This window comes from Neocloeon triangulifer, unplaced genomic scaffold, assembly GCF_031216515.1.
Source record: "Neocloeon triangulifer isolate White Clay Creek 2 clone unplaced genomic scaffold, ASM3121651v1 ptg000001l, whole genome shotgun sequence".
NCBI classification, from domain to species: domain Eukaryota; kingdom Metazoa; phylum Arthropoda; class Insecta; order Ephemeroptera; family Baetidae; genus Neocloeon; species Neocloeon triangulifer.
Genome location: NW_026775544.1, coordinates 3,668,427 through 3,692,757, shown reverse-complemented (window position 1 = coordinate 3,692,757; position 24,331 = coordinate 3,668,427). Strand labels below are relative to the sequence as shown.

General features: G+C 37.4%; 6 protein-coding genes across 8 annotated transcripts; 4 read left to right on the top strand and 2 right to left on the bottom strand.

Moving 5' to 3' along the window:
* Window positions 1-31: 31 nt before the first annotated feature.
* Window positions 32-2,761, top strand: LOC132193887 (FAD-dependent oxidoreductase domain-containing protein 1-like). The gene is made up of 10 exons (XM_059614830.1): window positions 32-195; window positions 438-712; window positions 776-1,052; window positions 1,118-1,347; window positions 1,398-1,511; window positions 1,560-1,725; window positions 1,780-1,925; window positions 1,988-2,074; window positions 2,132-2,403; window positions 2,465-2,761. The coding sequence occupies exons 2-10, from the start codon at window positions 606-608 to the stop codon at window positions 2,602-2,604; spliced, it is 1,539 nt and encodes a 512-aa protein (XP_059470813.1). The 5' UTR covers window positions 32-195; window positions 438-605; the 3' UTR covers window positions 2,605-2,761.
* Window positions 2,762-2,822: 61 nt separating this feature from the next.
* Window positions 2,823-7,894, bottom strand: LOC132193872 (rho GTPase-activating protein 44-like). 2 transcript variants are annotated; one of them, XM_059614810.1, is made up of 15 exons: window positions 7,751-7,894; window positions 7,415-7,552; window positions 6,997-7,147; window positions 6,736-6,809; window positions 6,489-6,677; window positions 6,069-6,171; window positions 5,865-6,015; window positions 5,666-5,815; window positions 5,430-5,607; window positions 5,160-5,369; window positions 5,020-5,099; window positions 4,758-4,962; window positions 4,062-4,702; window positions 3,905-4,003; window positions 2,823-3,843 (listed from the first exon to the last, which is right to left on the bottom strand). In XM_059614810.1, the coding sequence occupies exons 2-15, from the start codon at window positions 7,465-7,467 to the stop codon at window positions 3,746-3,748; spliced, it is 2,382 nt and encodes a 793-aa protein (XP_059470793.1). In that variant the 5' UTR covers window positions 7,468-7,552; window positions 7,751-7,894; the 3' UTR covers window positions 2,823-3,745. The 2 variants fall into 2 exon arrangements, with proteins under 2 accessions (XP_059470793.1, XP_059470801.1); XM_059614818.1 differs by having other exon boundaries at window positions 7,733-7,859.
* Window positions 7,895-8,163: 269 nt separating this feature from the next.
* On the top strand, window positions 8,164-12,451 carry LOC132196088 (coiled-coil domain-containing protein R3HCC1L; the record flags this gene model as incomplete). The annotated part of the gene is made up of 8 exons (XM_059618499.1): window positions 8,164-8,300; window positions 10,083-10,226; window positions 10,281-10,342; window positions 10,393-10,504; window positions 10,877-11,483; window positions 11,533-11,782; window positions 11,840-12,076; window positions 12,133-12,451. Coding segments are annotated over 8 exons (1,620 nt in total), but the record flags the coding sequence as incomplete, so codon positions are not given.
* A 37-nt stretch (window positions 12,452-12,488) lies between these two features.
* Window positions 12,489-15,272, bottom strand: LOC132196080 (signal recognition particle subunit SRP72). The gene is made up of 11 exons (XM_059618486.1): window positions 15,096-15,272; window positions 14,807-14,924; window positions 14,604-14,741; window positions 14,430-14,547; window positions 14,192-14,382; window positions 13,663-14,137; window positions 13,403-13,564; window positions 13,181-13,342; window positions 12,965-13,125; window positions 12,716-12,913; window positions 12,489-12,658 (listed from the first exon to the last, which is right to left on the bottom strand). Exons 1-11 carry the CDS (start codon window positions 15,199-15,201, stop codon window positions 12,532-12,534), a joined length of 1,956 nt encoding a protein of 651 aa, XP_059474469.1. The 5' UTR covers window positions 15,202-15,272; the 3' UTR covers window positions 12,489-12,531.
* A 243-nt stretch (window positions 15,273-15,515) lies between these two features.
* LOC132204151 (docking protein 3) lies at window positions 15,516-18,808 on the top strand. The gene is made up of 7 exons (XM_059632506.1): window positions 15,516-15,677; window positions 15,811-16,002; window positions 16,099-16,281; window positions 16,331-16,502; window positions 16,703-17,079; window positions 17,299-17,742; window positions 17,799-18,808. The coding sequence occupies exons 2-7, from the start codon at window positions 15,934-15,936 to the stop codon at window positions 18,012-18,014; spliced, it is 1,461 nt and encodes a 486-aa protein (XP_059488489.1). The 5' UTR covers window positions 15,516-15,677; window positions 15,811-15,933; the 3' UTR covers window positions 18,015-18,808.
* A 972-nt stretch (window positions 18,809-19,780) lies between these two features.
* Window positions 19,781-24,317, top strand: LOC132201440 (spondin-2-like). Of its 2 annotated transcripts, none has more exons than XM_059627648.1 (6): window positions 19,781-19,986; window positions 22,528-22,739; window positions 22,798-22,905; window positions 22,974-23,153; window positions 23,207-23,612; window positions 23,831-24,317. In XM_059627648.1, exons 1-6 carry the CDS (start codon window positions 19,803-19,805, stop codon window positions 24,010-24,012), a joined length of 1,272 nt encoding a protein of 423 aa, XP_059483631.1. In that variant the 5' UTR covers window positions 19,781-19,802; the 3' UTR covers window positions 24,013-24,317. The 2 variants fall into 2 exon arrangements, with proteins under 2 accessions (XP_059483631.1, XP_059483713.1); XM_059627730.1 differs by having other exon boundaries at window positions 23,207-23,531; window positions 23,831-24,310.
* Window positions 24,318-24,331: the final 14 nt, after the last annotated feature.

Sequence of the window (24,331 nt, the reverse complement as noted above, 5' to 3'; positions counted from 1 at the left end):
CTTTGCCGCTTGGAGCGACACTTGTTAACATAAACAAAAATCATATGGGGCCTTCGATCGAAAATACATACATGCTTGAAAATTAATTGGTTTTCTTGAAAGCAGTCAAATTTGAATTTTTATTTTTGAAGGACGTACTTTGTGAAATTCTTGCATTCACCAAATTGTTGAGTTGTCTCAAAAAAGGCAAAGAAGGTTAAGCAGCTTTTATTTTATTTTTATACACATATTTTAACACGCTTTCTTTGCGGTGTAGGAGCAGGAGGTGCAAGTATTTATTTTAATATGTACTTACCGCATTAAAATTGCATGATCTTTTTTTAATTGTATATTGATTATACCAAAAAAAAAAAAAAATTAACGCATTATTCAGACATGAAAACCTTGTATTACCTTACTTTTATTGAATATTAATATCTCCGCTTTCAAAATTTCAGTTGGCAAAAGATATCCTTGTTACATATCTTTGTTGTTATGGGGACCATCTCCAGGCACTGATAGGACCAAGCGCAGAATAAACTCCTCCAAGGTCAAATCGATTAGTGCCAAATAAATACGCACAATTTTGAAAACACCTAAAATCAGCAGCCCTTTTTGAGTCCACGATGAGGGTCAGCAGGCTTGTGTACAGAAGTTTCCTTCAAGGCAGTAAATTGCTGTCAGGTCGTTCAACACAATTCACCTCACCGTTAGCTAGTTACTCAAGAAATGTGTAAGTATACATAATATTATTTTTTTTAATACATTTTAATAAAATTTGGGTTATTTTATACAGGCCTGGTGAAAAGGATTTTAATCCAATAAAACGGACAGGAAATATTTTGAAGAATGACCTAATCCGATTGAAGAATGAAGTGATTGGCATTTTTCATCCCGGCTCAGAAAACCAGCAAACAAAAGACATAGACGAGCCACATAAGTATTATTCATGGCAGCACAACTGTGACGTTCTAATAGTCGGCGGAGGTGTCATTGGTTCCTCCATTGCATTCTTCCTCCTTGAAAACTTTCCTGGAGCCATGAACGTCACAGTTATAGAAAAAGACCCAACGGTAAAGAACGCAATTTAAATATACAATTTATTTCAATAAAACTAATTTAATTTTTTATCTCCCAGTACACAAAATGTGCCACAACTTTGTCTTGCGGTGGGCTGAGGCAGCAATTCTCTCTACCTGAAAACATTTTGATGTCCCAGTTTGGTGCCAAATTTCTGAGAGAGTTGCCAAGGCGGTGTGGAATCGAAGGTATGGACCCTCCAGACGTCCAATTCCATCCCCAGGGATACTTGTTTTTGGCCACCGAATCCGGCGCAGAACAGCTTACCCTAAACCACGATGTTCAAATGTGAGATTTCTGAAATCATAATCGAGATAAATATAAAAATTAACATATAGGGATCTTGGAGTAAAAAATGTTCTCCTTACCAAAGAACAGTTACAGAAAAGATTCCCGTGGCTGAATACAGAGGACATTGAACTTGGTTGCCTGGGTCTTGAAAATGAAGGATGGTATGTGTCAAATTATAAAAAATATACTAGTTAATTAAGTACCTCCAGGTTTGACCCATGGACGCTGCTGAACGCCCTTCGATCAAAGGCCATAGCTTTAGGAGCTCATTATGTCCAAGGGGAGGGAGTTGGATTCGAGTTCACGGAGATGCCAGATGTAATAATTTCAGGCGATGATAGCGGACTCCCTTACAACAGAGTGAATAAACTAGTCGTAAGTGTAAAGATAAGATAATTGAACCACCTAAAGTTGTTTAAATACATGTAGGTTCGTCTTGAAACTGGAGAAGAAAGGAAAGTCACATTCAGCAATTGCGTCATTGCCTGTGGACCCTCGTCAGGTCACATTGCAGAACTAGCAAATGTTGGCTCAGGGCCAGGAATGCTGGCATTCCCATTGCCCGTAGAACCAAGGTATATTATGAGTGCTTAAAAATAATTTATATTTTAATAAAAAAAAAATATTTGACTCTTAGGAAAAGATATGTCTTTAATGTTCACTGTCCAAAAGGCCCAGGAATTGATCTGCCTTTTGTAATTGATCCAACAGGCACCTATGTCAGGTTTGTTCTTGACAAATTAATTAATTTCACGAATTAATTAATTTTTCTTCATTTTAGGAGGGAAGGCTATGGTGGTAACTACATATGCGGCCGGTCACCGCACGAAGGTGAACCGGAACCATCAACAGCCAACTTTGACGTGGACCATGATTTCTTCGACCAATGTGTTTGGCCCCATTTGGCACACCGAATCCCTGCTATGCAAGAACTGAAGGTCAAAAGCTCCTGGGCTGGACATTACGATTACAACACGTTTGACCAGAATGCCATTCTCGGGCCCCATCCTTACCATCACAATCTGTACTTTGCAACTGGATTTAGTGGTCATGGTAAATTAATTATTTCTGTAAAATTATTATTTTTTGTTAATATAAATTTGTTTCGTGTCAGGTCTTCAGCAAGCACCTGCAGTAGGTCAGGCAATTATGGAAATGATGGTTGAAGGCCAACTTACTACAATGGATTTGTCTCGGTTCACTTTTGATAGGATTTTGGTCGGACACAAAGTATTGGAGTCTAACATAGTGTAAAATAACTACGTTTTTAATGTCTTGTTAAACTAATGTGATTAGTTACATAAAATATGAAATAAATAAGTCATTGCATATTTACTCGAGGTGTTGTATTTTGTTGTTGGGATTCTTTTTATTCTAATTAATCAGAATGTAATGAAATACCTAAAGCTATGTAACCATAATAGATAATATGAATAATTTAATTTGCAACTGAAAAAAAGCAGCTTTGAAAGTCGTTTTCATAAACAATATTTTATTCCAGTTAAAATAAACTTACAAATATTTTAAAATTCATTTTGCCAATAAATACAATGTTAACAATACTTAAACTTGTTTTATGAAAATGCTCGAACAGAAGTTAATTTTATAACTTATTAGGATATGTTATTTATACATTACAATGACTCTGAATAGGACTACTATGATTAAGGCAGCTTCATTTAACTTTTTAAATTCTCCAGTGCCTAAAAGCAAATATCCGACAAGCAATATTTTATGCTCAGGACAGGAAAAGGGTTGCCGGCAGCTCCAAATATATCATTTTGATTAGGCACTATTATCTATAATTTATTTTTTCAAGTTTTTATTTCAGCAAATTTTCTGAGCATGGTAGTTCTAAATGTTAACAAGTATCAATACAACTTCATTTATATTTTGTCTCTCTGTATGAATGCACAACTTACAGTTATCACACAAGATTCTTATATTGATATAAGACGGTAGAGATGCTGATAAAAAGTTTAAAGATTTGTGCAAAATGAATAATATCGAGAAACGGTAAATTATTTTTTCCTCCTATAGAGCTCACTTTGATTACACAATTTATAGAAACGGCCTGCCATTTTTAAGGCACAAAAACCCTAATTTAAGTATTGTACCAATCAGATAAATTGTATAACTCAAGAAATCTTGGAACCACTTAAAATTGGATACCAAACACAAAATGAAAATGTCTTTTTTTCAACTTAGCACGTACAGCGTTTTGGCTGTATCACACAAATTATTCTCCACAAAACATAACAAGGGTAAGATGTGCAGAATTTTATAAAAAGTTGATCACAAAATCAGTAAGCAAGCATGCAAGTGGAAAATGTTTCTTAGTGATGTACTTAACAAGCGAGGAACTGTTGTAACCTCAAAGAAATTCAGGCACTTCCTACAAATCTGTGCTCTCCGTCACTGGTTTCGTGGGAGGCGGCGGAGGTGGTGGTGTCGGACGGGCTATTTTGTTGTTTCTAAATGAGCCTCCTTTGCCTGCAATAAACGTTTTATTTATTTAAATAATAACAAATATATTATTTTAAAAGATTATCACCAGCTCTATCATTATCAAGGACTTCCTCATCTGTGGATTCAGATGCAGATAAATGGTTTTCATTGTTTTTACTCATCTCAACGGGCAAATCAAAGCTCCCTACAGTAAAAAAATAATTTAATTATTAAATGATTTTCAAAATAAAACTGGTGCAAACCTAGGGACAAGGGAGATGCGGCCTCTTGAGATTTGGTGTGGTTGGCCTCATCAATTGTATCATTACTTTTGGCTCTAAAAGAGTCGCGGAGAGATGCTGGCCGCTCAGGTATTGCCGGCCTCTCGGGAATAACAGGTCTCGGTCTTTCTTCAACACTTTTCTTGTCAGCCGAGTTTTCCTCTGGAATAATAGTCCTCGGAGCAGCAACAGGAAACCGAGGCTTTTGGGCAACAACAGGTTTTTCAGCTAACTCAGGATGGGCGTTTCCGTGGTCACCACTGTGACGCTGCATGGGTTTTGGAGCAGGAGTCGGAGCAACAGGCTCTTTTATGATTGGGCCATCTTTTTGCGGCATTCGTTCCTTTGCACACTCTTCAACCTTTGGCTTTTCAGGAAATAACAACTTGACACGCTCCTTTGGCTGTTCGACTTCCTCAACTTTTGGTTTCTCCATAATGCTGTGCCTGGTTTGCTCTTTAGGTTTCTCATCAGACTTTTGCTTTTCAACAGATGGGTTCTTGATGGCAGGTGAATGAGATGGTCTAGGTGGTCTTTCGACTTTTTCTTTAGGAGTATGTGATGGTGGGATAGGCGCTTGTTTGTTTTTTCGGCGTAAAACTGGCTTTGGACTTTGAGGAGGGCTGAAAATTAGTTTATTTACAAGTCATGATGGATTTATAATAATTTCCACTTTACCTGCTTTGATCCGTCAAACTGCTGTTTGAATGCGCTCTTTTAATGGCCCCAGGGTCTGGAGGGCTGTTGATGAGAAGAGTGTCTGCACTACTGTTTCGAGAATGTCCTTTTTCCGAAGATGACGACTTTGATCCATTTGTTTGACGGTGACTTGTACTCATTTCAGCAGGGTCGGGCTTAGGAATAGTCACAAAAAACTCAGTTTCTGCAGACAAATACAAAATTTCAAAAGAAGTAGGACAAAATAAATTGCAGTAAATACCTCCAGGGAACAATTCATCAGCATGGGAGACTAGATTATCCACAATGAAGCTGTGAACATTGGCTGTGCTCATATTCAGACTGGAAATATAATAAATAAAAATAAATTATCAAGTCCTACCACAAACTTGCAATACACACCCCATTCCACTGATAGCATCCTGCTGGCTCCACATAAGATTTGGTGCGATCACAATTGCAATGTTCTGTGGAGTCATTTTGTTCACGTCTTGGTTTTTGCACAGTAACGCAAAGAACTTGATGAGATATCTCAAGTTGTCCTGGTTTGCTTCAGGTAACAGGTCTATCACCTCCTTAAATGCTTTGATTCGATCTTCAGCTACAGGAACCCTATTAAATATAAATAAAGATATTAACTGATGCAATAACTGAAGTGGCAAATAGTCTTACTTTGAAGCGGCTATCCAATTAGGATACAATTTATAGGTCATCAAGGGCTCAGGCAATTCTCTCAAGTAGGATTTAAGTGCGCCAGCGACCACGGCTGGGTCATTGTAATTTAACGCTCCCTCGAAAGTGAGGCAGTTTGCGTCTAGATTCATTCTCATTCGGCGGACTTTGGACGCCCCTAAAATACATAAAAAATTTCAATTTTCCAGTTCAACAAAGAGAAAATTTGTACGCACCTCCAGCTACTCTGAAAAGACCTTCCTCGTCCATTCCGAGAACCAGCAATGAACAAACACATACCTCAATGGGGTAGGCGATTTTTATTTTGTTCACACGAAGATGCACATCCAAAGATTCTCCATAGACTGGCCGTTTAATATTATCTCCTGAAAAATACTATGAAGAAAAGCAATAGTCGTAAAACATTCGACAAACCTAGGTCTACATCAAGCACAGATGCCGCCTTCTCTAAAAAATGCAGGGCTTTTTCATGATAAGCCTTCTGAATTGCAATATGCTCTGCTATGTATTTGGTAATTTCCGCTTCTTTTGAGATCAACTGGTACATCTCTGTTGCCAACAAGTCCTTTACACAAAAAGGTTTAATATTTAATAAAAAAATAATATTTCAATACTCACTCTACACTGATCAACTTTGAACTGCGCTTCATCCATTTCTTCTCGGATTGAGTCAATTTTTGTGCCAGGCATATTATTGCTATGCTTCACAGCTGTTTGATATCTGTAAAAAGCAGACATTAGTTCAGTATCTAGGAAATAAATTATAGCTCGGTAAATTTTAATGTTCAATGGCGTTAAAATAATTTGAACTGAATTTGATAAAATACAAAAGTGACTTAAAGATTTCAGGAGTTATAGTAAATATAGAACAGAGATAGTGTGAATATTCCATTTTAAACAAAAATGGCTTCACCATAAAGGTCAACAAAGGCAATCGTCTTTACCAGACAAGGGTATTAGATCGAATAGACTATTTGAAAACAAATTCCATTATCAATTTTTGAGCTACTTGGTTCAAAGTTCAAAAATCAAAAGGACCTAGTTCTTGCTGCGTCCATGTCCAAAACGAGCTTTGCTAGGTTTCTTTTGTGCTTCACAATGCTGGGAATGTCATTGTCAATGACAGTCTGCAACGGGTTGACAACGCTGTTCTCAATCTGCAGGTCCATGTCTACATAAGTGTGGGCCAGAGTGATCTCTATGGAGCCACACTTCTCCAAAATATTTCTTCAAAAATTATTAAGAAATTTAATAAAGACTTGGATTTTTTTAAATTACAACTTACTTGAGCATGTAGCTTTCGTCGCAGGCAGCGCTCTCCTTCATTGCTTGCCCAAGTTGGTATTCTGGGCACTTTTTCTAAAACAATAAAACACATGTCAGTGACATTTTCTTTATCTCAGCAGTTGTTCCATATATTTGTTTTTTTTCTTCTTATCTATCCCCAGGTGCGTCACACTTGTGAAAATTGCGTGTAGTTTTTCTTTCTCTTTGTAATAATAAACTATTTGCACACACCTATAAAAACATAAAGAATTTCTCTCACCAGTCTCTTTTCTATCGACGAGTCATCTGAGCCTTGCCCTAAAAGATAGGCAGCCAGCTTCTTGTTGTAATTGGTACATGCGTTTTTGAGGAACTCGACATGCTTGTCGATCTCTTGTAGATCATCGGAGAGTAGCTCGGTCTTGCCAGCTCTGCAAACGGACGTGTCAATTTAAATTTAAGTGCTATTATTTTAATTGTGTGCAAGACACTTTAGCGGTCACACCCACAAGAATTAAATAAAAACTCTTGTGTCCCCTTCAAATTAAATGATTATTTTTATGTATTTCCTTCTAAAGACATTTTAAAGGAAAAATTTCAAATTTCAATTCAAAGGGCGAGATAAGAAAGCCAAATAATTTGACACAATGGAAAGTACAAAGGTTGGAAGGTCAAGAGGATGCTGTCATTATTTTTACCTTGAGAATGTCTGATCAGCGAGCTGCTTCACACGGAAGAATTGTTTCTTCATTTTCACGTCCTGTTCGGCTCAAACTTCTCGTCCGACCAAGGAAATACGAAACCAAATTCAGTCATGAGACGGAAGTTACAAAAGGCTGGAAATGGTAAAGTTTCAGTGCTCGTCGTAACTCGTAATACGTATGACGAGAGGAGGAATTCTGGCCAAAAAGGGAAGGGTGAACCCAGTGATAAAATCACACTTCAGTTATCCCACTTTCGGCGAGAATTTCTCGCCCTCCGCGGCAAAATTTCGTTGAAACTACGAAGAAACCAACCATTAGTTAGGTACGCACCTTGGCCAGGGTGACTTGAGGGCGAAAACAAAATAAAAACAAAGTGGTTCTCAAATGGTGCACATCAAACGAAACGAAGAACGGTGCTTTGTGTTTTGTTGGTAACGCCAATCACCAATCGCCGCATTCATCTGCAGTTCGCCCCTTCCATGTATAGAGGGCGGGCGATCGTTTTCCGTTCACGTCCGTTCCATGTTCCGCCGTTGCCTCACCAGATGTCTCTGCACGACAAAAAGTAATGAAAAGCCCCTCAAACTAAACTAAAGTTTATGGAGGAATGACCTTGCCTTCCCTGTCTTATTTTTTTTTGCTCAACTCGAGGCTTCTTTCGCGGATCGAGTGGCTAGTTTAGCACTTTTGGGCCGTTTCGCAAAGCAGTGGGTCAAGGGGCGCCTGGCAGGGCGCATTGATCGACTCCGCTTGTCCCCGGAAAAGCGTCAAAACTGGAGAACTTCGGGGCAAGGTACCTGACGTTGGAGGACAGTTGCTTTCTGGACCTCGTAATTTTCGACGTTGAGACCTTCCGCAAAGCCAGTGACGACTGCCAAAGGTTTGTATAATTTGCTATTTGTTTTCTGATTTTACATATTTCTCATCTTCATTTTAATTTTAATTTGTAGAATTTTATATTGTATGAATTAATAATATTTTTTTATGATGCAGAAAAAGAAGAAGCACTAATCTTGAGCACACATAAAACCCGCTTTATATGCATGTCAAAAAATAAAATGAAAATATGTATTTATATGCAAGCATTCACAATACAATGGTATTATGTAAATAAGTTTGTTTTTTAATTTAATAATATTATTTTAGTTAATTACTGGAACTATGATGATTGAAATCATAGCTCGTCAAAATTATATTAATTAATTATTATTATTATTTTTGAGGTACCTCTTTTATTTGTGGGCAACGGCGCCAATCACACTATGATATTATGTACTGATATTATTTCCAGAATGGATGACACTATTTTTTTTATGAATTTGTATCCTTAAAAAAAATGCGCACTTTTTTTTTTTTTTTTTTTTTTTAATTGTTTATCCCTCTTGGGAAAGGCACCAGAGGTAGCAGACAGGCTGCTAAATCGCAAGGGCCGATAACTCGGATTCTCCCCTTTCGGTGACCTTGCGACCCACTGGGCCAGGGAGAAGGGAGTGTAGGATGGGTTTGTATGTTGGGAATTTTAAGGATGAGGAAGGTGAGCGGCTGCGGCTTTACTACTTCATGCTTTACTACTTCATGCTTTACTACTTGCAAATTTAGTTTATTCACTCACGAATTATGAAACTTATTTATTAATAAATGTTCAAAAGTTAATTAATCTTTGCTCACAATAATTATAATTAATATCGCCAAAACTAATTAAAATAATCATAACCAAGGAGATCATAACTGAACAAGCAGCTATGCAGCGAATGAAGTTCAATTTCCTCTAGTAAAGTATAACAAGCGTGACGCTTTTGCAAACGCCTTAAAACTTGAACCGCAGCGTCAGGGTTAACCCTGGCGTAACCTTGCCTTGAATGCAAAAATTAAACGGATATATCAACAAACCACTAACCAGTTTGTTTTTGCACTTCAGATATTTCTTTATATTCAAGTCAAATTAAAGTGATTTAATAAAGCATTTTTACTTACTTCTTACGTCATTTTTCATACAAACAAAAATTAGTTTTATTGAATGAAGACAAATCTTAAACTTATATGCACGATAAAATCATTTCATTTTTCAGTTTGTTTCAACTTCTCTGCAGCTGTATGAGGGGTTTGAATACATTGAAAGTGAAATTAATTTTTCCCCGCTGTTTAAATAAAAAAATTTGCAAAGCTTTCAATAAGTGTTTTACCTTTATTAATAAAATAATACTGAAGTTTCATTAATTTTTGGACTTGAAATAAAAAAAGGTTAACTGAAAAGATAATTAAATCTTACAATTTGGTGTTAAAGTAATAAATTAAATTGAATCAGTTCCCAAGGGAAAAGCAAGATTGCTGATTAGTTTGGAGCAAGTGAGTTTTTAATTTTTTTCTGATATCAGCAGCACTCGACCTTGCACAAGGTAGAAGCATCCGAGAGTTTAATATTATTGTCATTATTGTGACGAGCGTAATATAAATATGTAACACACGGCAGCGTGTAATGTAATGGTCGAGGTCTGCTGCCGAGAGAGAGAAAGACCGACTGCACTTTCACTCGTGTGCAGTGAGAGGTCTGTGTCTTTCCCAGCGCCGGCGACTCCGAGTGAAAGTGCAATAGCACAACGAAAAATGTAATCGCGACTGGCGTAAGAATAGCGTCTCATTTCTTTTTTTGTATGCTTCGCAGAGTACTGCTTTTCCCGGCCGTCAACAACTACAGGCGCTTTTTGATCCACAAGACCGTCGAGCAGTTCCCCGAGCTCAAGACCTTTTCCGTCGGAGAGGGGTATGCGAGGAGAACCGTGGTGTGTTTCGTCAAACAGTCCGAAAGGTGAGTCTTGCAGAGTTGGACGCACCGAAAATTCTAAAATTTATCCTCACATAGACAAGCTTTGATCAGCTTGAGAGAAAGGGAGACGGCCATGGCAGCGACTGAGACCAAAAAGAGTGAGGAAAATTTTTAGTTAAGTCTTCATTGGATTTAACTTTTTTTTAAGCAGTGTCCTCGAAACCAATGCCGGTTGTTGGGATTTATCAACCGCCTGCGATGCGGGCCGCAAGAAATTCGACTGATAATGAAAACGGAGACTCCGCCTCAATTAACTCGGGGTATGATAACAAAACATTTATATTGTGATTAAAAGGGAAACTCAAGAGAAACTAATTATTCCACAGAAACATTTCTTCACTTGTTAAACACTTAAACTTAAAAATATGCAGCTATATTAATCAAAAAATCATAATGGTTTTGTTTAAATATATTTTGATAGAAGACATTTTTTTAAAGGCTAAATTTTTATTTGTAGTCGCAGGCGTACTGAGCCTAAAGCAAAAAGGTTTTTCTATGGGATAAAATGTTGATTGTTTCAAATAAAACGTGATTAAAAAATCATGCATGTTTAATTTTATAACTTTTACAATTAAAGAATTTTATCGCATTGTTTATTATTATGTTTTGTGATTGTTAAATTTTTCTTTCAGATCCCGGTTATCCAAATCCAAACGGCCTGACTTGCAGGTTTATGTGCCTAGAGCCCGCAGACAAGCGGCAGATTCACCTCCAGAGTGTGCAGCTCAAACCACACCGTCGCCCCCGAAGGCCTCTAAAATCCGCAATGCTTCCCCAAATGTGGTGACTCCCAGAAAAAAGTCTGCCACCAAAACGAATAATAAGGGCCTTGGTAGCAAATCACAATCCTGCGACTCGGATACGTCTAGCTGTGATCTTTTGGAAGACAATAGTTCTTTTATTGAAGAAGAGAAAGCAGTGGCTCCTGTCACTGCAATTTTAAAAGAACCAACTGTTTGTAAAGACAAACCTGAAGTTACCAATGAAACTGTCAAAGGTGTTGAAAAATCTGAAGAAGAGTGTGTTGTTTTCAAAGGAGACGTTTCAAGTGAGAGTGATGTGGTGGAGGAAAGTGAAGAAACTGAAACAATCGCTGTGCCACGTGCTACGGAACTTATTCAAAGTGCTACTCCTAGCCTGCCAAAATTTGTTCCGCAAGACTTAGGTGCCGAAGGAGATTCTTGGGATGCCATGTTTGATGACAATGGTGACTGCCTTGACCCCAAAATAATGGATGAGGTAATTCTCTTAATTTTTTTCCTATCCAGGACTAATTGTTTTAATTTAGCTTACAAAAACAGTTGGAAAAGTAAAAATTGACAAACCAGCATCGGACTACCGCAATTATGAAGAAGCAAGAGAAAAATTGTTGGCAGAAAGTGATTATTCCCACGTTCTTGAAGTTTTTGGGTTCCCTGCGGAGTTCAAAACTCCTGATCTAGTTGCTGTATTAAACCCATTTGCTGGTCGATCTGGCTTTGATTTAAAATGGGTAGATGATACCCATGCCTTGGCAATTTTCAGCAATTCCCTAATAGGTTTGGAAACACTTGTATTGACAATTCAAATGATTATAAACGTAATAAATTTTTCAGCTGCTGAAGTTTTATCAATGAACCACAACCTGTTCAGTGTGCGACCTTTGTCTCAAGCAAGCGCAGAATCAAAATCAAAAGCAAAAAAATGTCCTCAAACTCTACGGCCGTACCGACCCAGACCTGAGACATGTTCTGCCATGGCCAAAAGACTTGTGAGCTCAGCCCTGGGGGTCCGACTCACCACCACTAAGGAAGAGCGAGAAAAAGAAAAGAATTTACTGAAAGAAGCAAGAGGTAACAACAATTTTCTATGCTTTCACTTTCTGAATTATAATTTTGTGATATTGCAGAAAAGAAACGATTGGCTGTTAAACAGAGCCAGGATGCCTGGGAGGGCACCATCAGCAGCTTCAAATCGTAAAATTCATGTTAATGTTCATCTTCTAGTCATGTTGAATGAATATTTTAACTATTTTTGGTACATAATTTTTGTATGTTTTGTATCAAATAAATAATATTTAATGCTGTTGTCAGCATTAATTTTTCTTGGCTCTTGTAAGACCCACTAGAATTATAATGACAGTTGTATTTTATGTTGATAATAGGACAACACAAATTGTAAATTGTGACATCAATAAAATCAAAATAAGAAATAATTAATTTTGTATTGGTAAATTTTTTATTTCATTTGTCTCCAAAAAGAAACACCAGTATTCTTTTTTGCAACAAATTTTATTCATAAAGCAAAATTACCACTTTCCTTTACCCTTCTTTTTCTTCTGCTGTTGTTTCTTCTGGTAACCTCGGGGAACAGCATCAGGACTGGCATGGGTTTGCGGAGATGCCTTTGCAGCAGGCACACGTCCCGACATGTCACTAAAATGATAATGTACCATAACATTGAATTCAATTAATTCAAGACAAACAACTTACAATTGTTCACTGGCTCCATAAGCTGTTCCTTGAGAGCCTTTGAGTTGTTCTTTCACACGCCTGTCTTTCTTTTTCTTGTATCCAGAGCGCTCGTATCTTGGCAACCAGCGTTCTGGGTCGGGAGTAGCACCTGCAATGTAGTTCTTGGGCAATTTTCCAGGACGCTTCCTTCTCTTCTTTTTCTTAGAAGTGAGATCGCTATAATATACCTTTAAGTACCAGTTAAACAAAGTACAAGCAAAAAATTACCCTGTCATTGGACTGGCTTCCACCTTCGTTGTCACCTTCTTCATCACCTTGGTACCCATAATCCAGCTGGATGTCTCCAAGGCATCAATGTCAGTGCTTTGTGACAGTTCGCCAACTGGTGGCAGCTTCTTGCTCAACTCCTGAGCCTTCTTAGGATCAAACTAAAGAATTTTTTTATTATATTCAGAACTTTGAAAACTCAAAATTGTAGCTTACCTGGGCATAAGCAATAACAAGCTGGGCTAAAGTTTTCATGTCAGAGGGATTAATTTTGAGCAGCTCTTCAAGACTGCGAGCGGCCACTTGGGGCTCTCCCCCTCGAAGGTGGAAATCAGCAGCTTGTCTCCAAAGCATGCTTAGGTTTGACTGAGAGCCGGTCTGTTAAAAAAAAGTATTAATAAGTCATCATGAAGGTGGTTTTAATAATTAGAAATGTACCTTATTCTTTCTGTACCACTCCACAGCATCTTTCAAAACTGACGAGGCAGAGGCCCTGTCATTGTTGGCCAAGTAGAGAGTGACCAGTGCACTGACCACTCCTGGACAGAAGGTCGAATCTCCCATATTCTTGAGAACGTCACAAGCTGTCTTCCTATCACCCTGAGTAGAAAATAGAGAAAATTTTATTACAAATATTAAAAAATTTCATCTGTTGTGAAATATAAAAATAATTAATACTTCAAAATTTTTGTACATACCTCGGCAAGGTGCATTTGCACAGCAGCTAATTGAAGTTCAAGTTTCCTCTTGGGATACTGCTTGCTCTCGTTTTGCAGCAGCTTTCCAGCATCACCGACCTTTCCGTCCCTGGCCAGGGCAGTTGCTCTGATCAAGACCAACTCCTCCCGAGAGGACGGATACTGCTTGGCCACTTTGTCGCAGAGAGAGGCACACTGCTCCGACTGTCCTGTGAGAGCGGCCAGCAGACTTTGGTTTATGGCGATGGCCTTGCGCTGCCTGTGGGTCAGTTTGTGCTCCAAGCCGTCGGCAGTGGCACTTTTGAGGCGCTTCTTGCTGTCAAACAAATTGCCTTCTCTGTTCAGAGTGGCCAAGTTGTTGCTGGCAATGGCAACTAGGGCAATGTCGTCAGGTTTCTGCTTTAGGGCCTTGTTGTAAATCACCTGGGCCTCTTTCTCTCTGCCCATTTGCTGAAGGCAGAATGCCAACTGGACGCTGTTAAAAAGGTAATTAATAAATAAATTTTTTAGGGAAGAAGATGAAACGCACTTGACGATACTAATTTCGTCTTCGATGTCCTCTTCAGCGACACCATCCTCTACCAAAGACTCTCTGCACATTTTCTCAGACTGCTTCAGTTTCTTTTCAGCCTCCTGCAGCTGTCCAGTGCCCAAAAGCCGACAAGCAGCGTTGTAGACAAGTTCGTAAGAAGATTCTCGCAAAGTAGGCAAGTCCCTTTTCTAGTGTACCATTAAGAATAAATTTATATAAAATTGGTTTTTATTACCGATCCTTCAATGCTCAAATTAGCAACTACTGCTGCCAAATTTGTCTCTCGCTCATCCTCGTAATCATCAGCGTTGGATTTGATGATGTCACGATAAACATCGAAGCATGTTTCAAAGCTTAACATGTCATTATAAAACATTATTTATCAACAGTTTTTTTTTAATATACATACTCTTCCAGTCGGTAAAGAACTTGGGCTTTCAACTCCTTCAACTTTTGGTCAAGAGGTCCAGCTGCGTTGATGGTGTCGAGAGAATCCTTAGGCAAATTTAGTCTGTACTGACAATAGGCCTTTTCAAAAGAAAAGTTGCTGGAATGTATTATTCTATTTATTAATATTTATGTATTAATTTAACAGATTGATCGGCATCCTACCCAGAAAACTTTGAGCTTTTGTTTATAGCCTGGAGAGCCTCTTGGAATTTTGATGTTTGAATGAAGCACACCAGCTTGCAGTGAAAAGCTTTCTCTTCATCAGGAAACTCGTGCAGCACTGTTGAAAATTTTGAAGACACAGGTTAAAACGCAGTTTACAATGCATTTTAATATGTTCAAATTCTAAAGCGACTATTGAGCCAAAATTTAAAGAAAAATATCATAAAGTGTGGCATATGCTCAAAATATTTGTTAGCGAAATTAACTTTGTTTTACATAGAGATCTTACATCGATTGCAAACTTTGAGAGCTCGCTCGTAATCTCCATTAGCTCCATGGCGATTCAAATCCGCGTAAAGAGAACTCGGGGACGCATTTTTGTTGGCCCCTGCCATCCTTGCTGACGGGACCTGAATTTACTGATTTACTTGATGGACTGACTCCACAAATCAAAATAACATTGAACATGTGTAAGTGGGCGTGTAAAATTATTGACATAATGCCAACCTAACAAAAATCTAAAAAGTGCCGGTTCTTGTAATTTATACAAAATTATCCCCACAAGCGTGTTATTTAATTCCAAAATTGTTTTAATTTGTAATTTGGTTAAAAATAATGAAAATTTCTCCTAATTTATGATTTAAATAAATTATTCAAAATACGGATAATTATTTGCTATCTATATCGACAACAAGACAACAAGAACAAGCCAAGTTGCAAGTTGTTTCAGCACCTGCGGTGAGAGCGGTCAGCGGTCGGTGACTGCAGGTGGCTCCACAGGTCGCCTTCTAATAATAACCAGAGGAATGCATAGAGCACATGCAAAACATCACGAATTAGCAACTTAATTCATCTCCTCCTCCGATTCCAGGTAATTTATTATCACGCACAATTTTAAACGTAAATTATCTTGAATAACATGCACCGAAACTCTGATAATGTTCATTAAAGTACGCAAGTCAATTATGCAAGTTAGGAATGTTGTTATTTCCGTGTCCTTGCAGTGGCAACGCTGTGGTGGTCAGAGTGGTGGAATAGGCGCACTTCGCCTGTTGCTTCAAGGAAATAGTGAATAAAAATCATTAATTCTCCTCAAATCGTCCTCGCACTGTGATGAAAGGCTGACCATGGACTTGGAAACGCCTTACAAAGAAGGGTTCATGCTGGTACCTTTGCAGTCAGGCCTTTTGAAAAAGGTAAATTAGTCCGTAATTGTCTTATTTGCTTATTAAAAAAAAAAAAAATACATCTGTGCGTATATAAAATTCAACTAAAATTTCATTTTACTTCAGAAAACATGGCACAAGAGGTACTGCAAGTTATTCAAAGCAACCAAGCACGGACTGCAAAGACTGGAAATTTTTGAAACTGATGCTGACAGCACCTGGAAGAACAATATAATTAAATTTGTCACCTTGGATAATTGCATCAAAATCTCTCCAAACCCCCAGAAAAATCAGCCGCTGAGCTTTTCAGTAATATTTACAATAAAACTTTATTTATTTTAGTAAATATTCTTTTCAGATTTTGGCTAGAGGCTTCACGCAAGATTTCGCAGCACTAAGTGATTCTGAGCTCTACGAATGGGTTTCTTGCTTTCAATCTGCTGCTTTCGATAAGGACGACGGCAGTAGGCCAAGTTCAGGCGTAGACGAATTTGAGGAGAGTAATGACCTTTACTGTTCGGCGAATGAAGGTGAGTCTAAATTTAGACAAATTTCTTAAGGGCTTGAATTTTATTACTCATTTTATCGGAATAATACAGGAAGTGACTAATGCTTTGACTCAATTGATTAGAAAACCCAGGAAGTGGGAATCAAATCTTATACTTCCCCCTTTTTTACTAGAAAAACGATAAATCCAAACCAAGATTAATTAGCATTATCAAATTTTTAGGCGTTTTTACTGTCCAAGTGATTCCGACGACGGCTTCAAAACGGTGTAATCTCGTTGATGCTGATTACACGTTGGTTGTGACCAGGAACGCTCTTCAGCTGAGGACGTCCCTTCCAAATGAGCGCCTGCTCTACACTTGGCCATTCATGTACATCAGAAAGTATGGCAGCAAAAATGGAATTTTGTCCTTTGATGCCGGACGCAAGTGTGACTCTGGAGAAGGAACCTTCCAGCTGAAGACAGACCAGCAGAAGGGAGTCTTCCAGTGCATTTCAACAACTATGAAGAACTGGCGACAAATGGCAAAGAACGACGAAAGTCAACTTCAGCTGTCTTCGTCCCAGAGCATGATTGTTTGTGGAGATAGTCAGTTCCAGGTCAGCTTTTAAATTGTTTTTATTTCTTAAAACATCAAAGTTATTTACATAAATAGAATTTAAAAAATAAAATAAAATCTTTAGAGTAAAAACTGATCATCATTATCAATGAGTTTGTTGAAAAAATCTTAATTTATAGCTCTTAAAGCTAGATTGAAAGTTTTTTTTTCTTGAACTTTTGAATAGTTAATTTTATCAAATTGTTTAATACAATTCCAGGCTGCCTTGAGTATGGAACCCGGCTCAAGGACACCGCTTCCACCCTCTCCAACGACCGCCACCAACTCCTCGTTGGGAATCATGGCCGAGTTCAACTCGGCAATAGAAAACAGTTCGAAGAACAAGCAGAAGCCCCGCAAGCCCCCTCGAAAAACCACCAATATCTCGCAACCAAAAGAATACGACCATGTTGAAGTAATTAACCATGCGTGGAAGACCCTTGGCATTGACGACTTAATGCACACAGAGCACGTCACAAATGACGATGTTGAAACCAACGTCAGGAAGCTAAACACTTTCATGGAGGAGGCACCGCTGAACAAGCAGCGTACTTTCATCTCCCAACCTTCGGTCGAGTCTTTGGAGGATTATGATACCCTGCAACATTTTGCTGCACCTTCGGCCAATATTAAGTTCACAAATGACATGGGATTATATTCTCAGGTAAATTTGAAATGTTTGTAGTTTTAAAAGAATTCACAATTTATTTATTTCATCAGGTTAATGAAGCACCACCACCAGTTGTGCCGAAAAAGGTCGAAGCTCCGGAACCGTTGTCGTGGAACGAGTACGATGTCATAGGTGTGGACAGCCAAGAGAGGTTTCGAGTTGCAGACGATTCCCACCAAGGCTATGGTTCCATTCGCAAGGTCAGTCCTCAACCTCAAGTAGCGAACTCGGTCTACGCCGAAGTGGTGAAGCCGAAAAAAGTTTGATGCTAGTCAAAAATTACTCTCATATTTGTTCCAAAAGCTGCCCACGACCTCAATCAAATTTGATACTTTTTTCTTCTGAACATGGAATCTGCTTTGTTTGTGTTTTACCCAGGGTTTGTTAGAGCTTCAGATTCCAGACTGCTTAAATCATTTGAGATGATTGCATTTCATGTGGGTAGCGTAATTAATCAGTGATCTACAATTTAGCCCCTTAGACTGTCACGAGAAAAGTCAGTGTGACAATTCCATTGGGCGTCTGAGCTTGGTAAAATTAATTATTGATTTTGTACTTTTTCTTTTTTCTTGGCGCGACTTTGTAAAATTTCAACTGCCTCATAATTGCATTCCAAGGTTTATCTCAATTTTCAGACTAATTATTCACTATTTTTTTTTTATGTAAAGCATCTTGAGTCTTAATGAAGTGACTAATTTTACTGGATTTTATAGCCGTTATATTTGATCACATTTTATTTTCAATACATTTTTTTAACTGCTCTGCTAGGATTTTATTTTATCAAACTTATTTCATTCCATTTGAATTTTAACTTTTATTTTATATATTATTGTGCCATTTGCCTGATCTTTATAGTGTAATATGAAATATATTTTTAATGAAGAGGTTCAGGAAATGTGTGACCTTCCCTTTTCACCGCCATATGCATTCCAACCAAGTGCCTTATTAATTAAGTGCAATTTGCAGAACATATATAACAAATTGTTATAAATCACCTTGTTTTGTCACTGCAGAGTGAGCATCACATTACTGTATAGACATTTGTCAATAAATAATAAAAAAGAACGCCAAGTGCATTTTTACTACTTTGCCGAACCTTTGCGTTTGAATTATTTATATGAAGTTTGACCCGCACTCGTTCCGGTCGTATATCATGTTTGAATGATGATTATTTGCACAGTCGGTGTCCCATATTCCACGAGAATTAGGGCAGCACAGCCGACCTTGCCTCACTTATGATCTACAGTAACAAAAAGATCGCCCACCGGCTCTTTATAGACTGTTTATTTTTCCACTACGGCCAAGTACGAAGACACTATTACTGCACCCACACACCACTTTTACTTGCTCAAACCACTATTTGAATAATAAGCAAAATGTGCTTACAAAGTCATCTTTAAACTTCTTATAATTTCCTTGCCAAGTTTCTTGGATTTTTGCTGGTATTTTTTTTTTTTAATTTTTCTTATAAATTTAAAAAAAAATGTTTATTTAATCAATATTTATTGCTATTGAAACATTTTTTTATTATTATTTGCGTTTCAATCGAAACAATTAATATTTATTTTCGTGAATAAGATTTTATTAACTAACTTCAACATTTTTAATACTGAGTTTTTGACTTGTAATATAACTTATGGATATGGATCCACTTAATGACAAAGTTATCTTGAACTGAATGTAATTTTATTTAAGTGTCATTTATTTTTCCCCCCTTAAATTTTTATGATTATTTATAATCTGATGAATTCTATGCATTACAAAGCACTTTGTATAAAAGGAAACCTTTTCAAACTTCTAAATCGTTGTTTGCGAATTAAAATTATAATTCAGCGTCTGAAAATAATTTTTAATGTTTTCAATAAAAAAAAAAAATTAAGCTCACGGTAAACATTAAAAGTGTCTCAAGGCGAGCCGATTTGATAGACAAAGTTGTTGGCCGCGGCGGCGATCAAAAAAAGATGATGTTTATCCCGCGAGCGGCGATGTAAGCAGGGGTGGGATACATAAAGAGCGGTCTGCGCGCCTCATGCACAGCCAGAACCGGACCGACCATGGCCTTGACTACACTCGCCGTATTCTTCGTCCTGCTGGTGGCAGCCTCCGCCACCCAGCAGAACTGTCCCGCTGACACTCTGGCCGTATACAGGGTGGTGCTCAACACGCACTGGACCAAGGAGCTCTTTCCGAAACAGTACCCGGAATTCCGTCCGCCTGCACAGTGGTCCAGGCTTCTTGGTGAGACTTCAATTTTTCCAAAATATAAATTGCTTTAATAGGTATGATTTTATTAAATATTGAACAAAGAAAAAGTTAATTATGCAGTTTCCATAAATTTTATGAAACAAAATAAGTAACAATTTGTGGGTGTCTCATTAGAGAATTAATTTAAAGTTAAAATTTAACGGTACGTTAATTTTGTCTTATTTTATAGCAAGGATTTTCGCGCTAATTTCAAGTAAATTCTAGTTAACAATTAATAAAATTTGAGATGATTTGAGATTAAAACTCTTCACACGTTCATTGCGTCAAGGATTGATGGATATCAAGGCTCTTTTGTTTATTTTACAGTTTATTATTATTTTAACTCTTTTATTTGCTTCAGATTTTTTATCTTATTGTTAAATAAATAATAATATTTGCTTCACTGTAGCATTGTTTTTCAAGAAAGTCATCCATCAATAAGTAAATATAAACATCTTTCATATTGACTTTTTCTTTGATAATTTAAATTATTTAATAATCTAGGATTTTTTAGAGAAATATCATGTAATGTTGTATATTATTGCTTAATTTAATTTTAGTTTTAAAATTAATATTATCTCATGGCGATTTCAACAGGTTTGAACAGAGAAAGCAATAATGAAGTATTACATGGAAAATACTTTAAACCAATATCCGTGTTGCACAAACACGTGGGTGAAATTTTATTCACATTTGATTGTCATTCTTTATATACCACACCGACACTGAATATTCCAACAATAAAATTATAAACTGTTTAATGTGCGTGGGCACCATACAGTTTTTTATGTGGTTTTTGTGTGGTTTTGAGGATAAGCAAATGGACAGAGCTTTTAACTTTTCTTCTTCCACAATAATTCACGCACTTCCTACGCAAAAAACAAACATTTTTGCTGCTTTTTTTTTTAATTATGTGTTTTCCAATTGCGATGTAGCGCAATTGACGAGAAAATGCGCCGGGCATAAATCGCGCGTTTACAATCGCGAGAAGACAGAATTATTCGACCCACGGCGAGTTGCCAGAGGTGCTAAAGGGTTGGGGTTCGGTGTAAACAATTGGGGCTATTCCAGTCGCTCTCTCGTACACTATAGCCCGAAAGAGAAAGAGCTGGAGATCGAAAATAAATCTGCGAGCTGGGCTTTGTGAGTGACACTCGCTTGCCGGTTTATTGAATCGCGAATTCCTTCAAGCCCAACTTATTTTGCACACTCAATTTTCGCACAAACACTTCGTCGCTCGCCAATCATTGTTTGTTTCCACGGGGATTGTTTCATCATTGCGTGTCTACCTGGCATGTAGTGAGAATTTCAAAGAGACTGCGTGGCGTTTCGCATCCACAGACCACAGATGTATATTTCTTTATTCTTTTGCGATCCGAGCCAGAACTTTTATTCTGTTTGTAATTAATGGGGAAGACCCTGGAACATTTGCCAGTTATTGGGCTTAATGCACTGTGAGTCACCCCCTAAATCTAATTTTGTAAATTTTTCTGCGTCTCATCACGAGCTTTTTGCATTTATAATTAGGGTTTGGATTTTACATAAAATTTAATGGTTTTAGCGGGTTTTAGGTTATATATGATAAAAGTAAGGAATTTGATATCATGCCGAAACTTTGCTAAACGTCGTTTTTTTTTAAACCAATTTATTATTGAATGGTGCTTTTTGGTGAAAAGTCTGGAGTCTTTAAGGTGGAATTTGAAAAAGCTACACAGTTTTGTAATCTTGGTAAAATGCAGGTTTGAAATTTAAAATTGATAGTACCAAAGCAAAGCCTTAAAAACATTTCAATCAAATATTCGTAATAATGAAAACTAGCGTAATAATTATAAAATGTTGTTTTACAACAATATCATTTTTCATAACAGTAATTAATTATTATATATTTAAATTTGGTACATAATAAATAGCTTAATGCAGGTAGCAGTACTACAATGTATCCATCAATCACGATTCCAGCTTAATTTTATTTCTTATCAATACTTTTTTTTAAATTTATATAAATAAGAAACATGAAAAAAGATGGATGGTTTTTATTTACAAGAAAAAAATTTCATATTTTAGATTTTTATATGATTGATTTACACTACAAATAAAACGAAACAAACATATTTTCTGCAAAATTCTCATTATATTTATTAAAACTTAATTATTTTAAAGCTGTATTTTAATTTTTATAATAAACATAATTTAATTATAAACTTCAAATTATAGTTGACCATGTTAGGCATTATTGAAACAGAAAATTTCAAGTTCAGTTAATTAGACAAGGAAGTATTTTGCGCAGAAACGAGGGTGTTGCGAAAGGTCAGCAGCCTCTATGATACACTTTGTACGAGCATCTTTCAAATGAAATGATCACTCATGTTAACTGTTAAAAAGACAAAGAAATGACTCATCTCTCAGCATGACCTAAGCAGATTCGCATCGGAATTGCGCGTGCATTACTGTTCAATGTAAGCGCGTTGCGCAAAAAGTGCTAAATTTAAATTCATCTCGTTTGAATTTAACAACTTTGATTGTTTTTGCGCGCAGGCCGCAGCCACGATGACTCGTTTCAACTGTTCTCCGAAGGCCGGCTGGCGAGTGCGGCGTTACGACAGTTCGCAGAAATCGGCAAATCTGATCTTTTTGAGGCACAGAGGCAGGGCTTTGATGGAATAATGGACACTTTTGGCGCCGATGCCATCACAACTGGAGAAGGAAGGACTTCCGCCAAGTTTTACCTGGACAGTAATCATTCAAAGGCAATTTTAGGAAAAAAGAAACAAAAATTATTGAATAAAAATTTTAATTTTAATTAAGGTTTCCCTTCTTGTTCGAATGGTTCCGTCTCCGGACTGGTTTATTGGAGTCAATTCTATTAATTTATGCAACTCTCACGGCAAATGGGATGACAGAAAGGAGTTGCAAGTAATTATCATATCTTTGATATTTTTAAAAATATCTATATAATTATATTGTTTATTTTCTTTTGTTAGCTCACCTTGATGGACGCTGGAACTGATTCTGGATTCACTTTCACGTCTCCTAACTGGAAAAGTGACCCTCCAATGCCCATCTCCATAATCACGTCAAAGTACCCTGACCATCCCGCCAACTCCTTTTATTACCCTGAGCTCGACCACCTTCCAGTCATTGCCACTTTGCAGTTCAACAAAGTAAATTATTTTTTTCCAATGTGCGCAAAAAAATAAATTAATCTCTCAAAAAGGTCCAAATTTACAATTTGAAGGAAGAGTTCAGCTTTGATTTGGCACCCAGGGCAAACGGGGGCAAAAGAATTTTTGAGGAAAATCAAGATGTCCTCAGCAACAAGCTTGATGTTCACCCAAAAATTTTGACAAGCGTCAGTTCTCAACACGTCCTCTCCGTTGGTTCTGAAGGGCCGATTAGCGTCACGCAAACAAACCGTGATAGGAGGGTGTCCAGGAACCAACTGAGAGCCCTCAGGATGCGAAAATTGAAGAATAGGAGGATGAAAAAGCAGCAGCAGCAGCAACAACAACAGCAGCGGCAACAAAGTCAACAAAGAATGGGTAAATTAGAGTTTGTGCCGGAAGCAGTGGCCAGACAGAGACAGATTAGAAATCGAACGGATAATGACAGGCCTCGCAAAGGTGCTGGTCTTTATATTTTTGTTTGAATGCCTGTTTTCTGTTATACCCTTGAAATGTGTGACATTTTTAGTCACCAATAAATTATATGCTTTGAGCGCTGTTTCCTTAATATTAAATTTTGACACCCTTTTGACCCTTTTCAAATTTTTCCATTTTTTAAAATTTTTTTTTTAATTTTTGTCTTTTTATCAAGCAATTTTTTCGATCTAAATCGACAGATGAGCATTGCGAGCTGTCTCAGTGGTCGTTGTGGTCCCCGTGCAGTGCGACCTGCGGCACTGGCACCGCCATCCGAAGACGCACCGTTGTCAGAAAAGGGCGCCACTGCCCCGAACTTCTCGAGCAGAGTACCTGGTGCAGCGGTTACGGGGACTGCGCCGAGAAATTCTTCAAATGGTAATCACCGAGAGCTGACTGAAAAAATTACTCTTTTTGACGACAAAACTCGACTGCTGCCAACTGATGTTTTAATCAGCGTGTACAATTTTGATAGATTTTGTAATATTTTATAGCCACGTAGCGAATTAACTAAAATTTTCAATGTAAAGTAATTTTAAGGCATTTACAATAAATTTTAAAAATATATTTATTAAGAAAATCCTTTCTTGAATGAAATTTTTTTATTAAAATCAAGCGCCGAATACCTTTAGCGCCTGCCATTTATACTTAATACACGCCCGCCACACAGACAAATGCTGCAGGTTGCCTAACTCGCAAAT

Bases quoted from the DNA above. Each gene is read 5' to 3' on its own strand.
- LOC132193887 (XM_059614830.1), top strand. From the start codon at position 606: ATGAGGGTCAGCAGGCTTGTGTACAGAAGTTTCCTTCAAGGCAGTAAA. The intron at 1,053-1,117 runs GTAAAGAACGCA...TTTATCTCCCAG, and splicing joins TTATAGAAAAAGACCCAACG to TACACAAAATGTGCCACAAC. The intron at 1,926-1,987 runs GTATATTATGAG...TTTGACTCTTAG, and splicing joins CCATTGCCCGTAGAACCAAG to GAAAAGATATGTCTTTAATG.
- LOC132204151 (XM_059632506.1), top strand. From the start codon at position 15,934: ATGGACTTGGAAACGCCTTACAAAGAAGGGTTCATGCTGGTACCTTTG. The intron at 16,503-16,702 runs GTGAGTCTAAAT...TCAAATTTTTAG, and splicing joins TTACTGTTCGGCGAATGAAG to GCGTTTTTACTGTCCAAGTG. The intron at 17,743-17,798 runs GTAAATTTGAAA...TTATTTCATCAG, and splicing joins ACATGGGATTATATTCTCAG to GTTAATGAAGCACCACCACC.
- LOC132196080 (XM_059618486.1), bottom strand. From the start codon at position 15,201: ATGGCAGGGGCCAACAAAAATGCGTCCCCGAGTTCTCTTTACGCGGAT. The intron at 14,925-15,095 runs GTAAGATCTCTA...AATTTTCAACAG, and splicing joins TCTCAAAGTTTGCAATCGAT to TGCTGCACGAGTTTCCTGAT. The intron at 14,742-14,806 runs GTAGGATGCCGA...AATACATTCCAG, and splicing joins AAAAGCTCAAAGTTTTCTGG to CAACTTTTCTTTTGAAAAGG.
- LOC132193872 (XM_059614810.1), bottom strand. From the start codon at position 7,467: ATGAAGAAACAATTCTTCCGTGTGAAGCAGCTCGCTGATCAGACATTC. The intron at 6,678-6,735 runs GTAAGTTGTAAT...TAATTTTTGAAG, and splicing joins GACGAAAGCTACATGCTCAA to AAATATTTTGGAGAAGTGTG. The intron at 6,172-6,488 runs GTCCTTTTGATT...TGCTTTTTACAG, and splicing joins ATGGACGCAGCAAGAACTAG to ATATCAAACAGCTGTGAAGC.
- LOC132201440 (XM_059627648.1), top strand. From the start codon at position 19,803: ATGGCCTTGACTACACTCGCCGTATTCTTCGTCCTGCTGGTGGCAGCC. The intron at 19,987-22,527 runs GTGAGACTTCAA...TTTTGCGCGCAG, and splicing joins ACAGTGGTCCAGGCTTCTTG to GCCGCAGCCACGATGACTCG. The intron at 23,613-23,830 runs GTGCTGGTCTTT...CTAAATCGACAG, and splicing joins TAATGACAGGCCTCGCAAAG to ATGAGCATTGCGAGCTGTCT.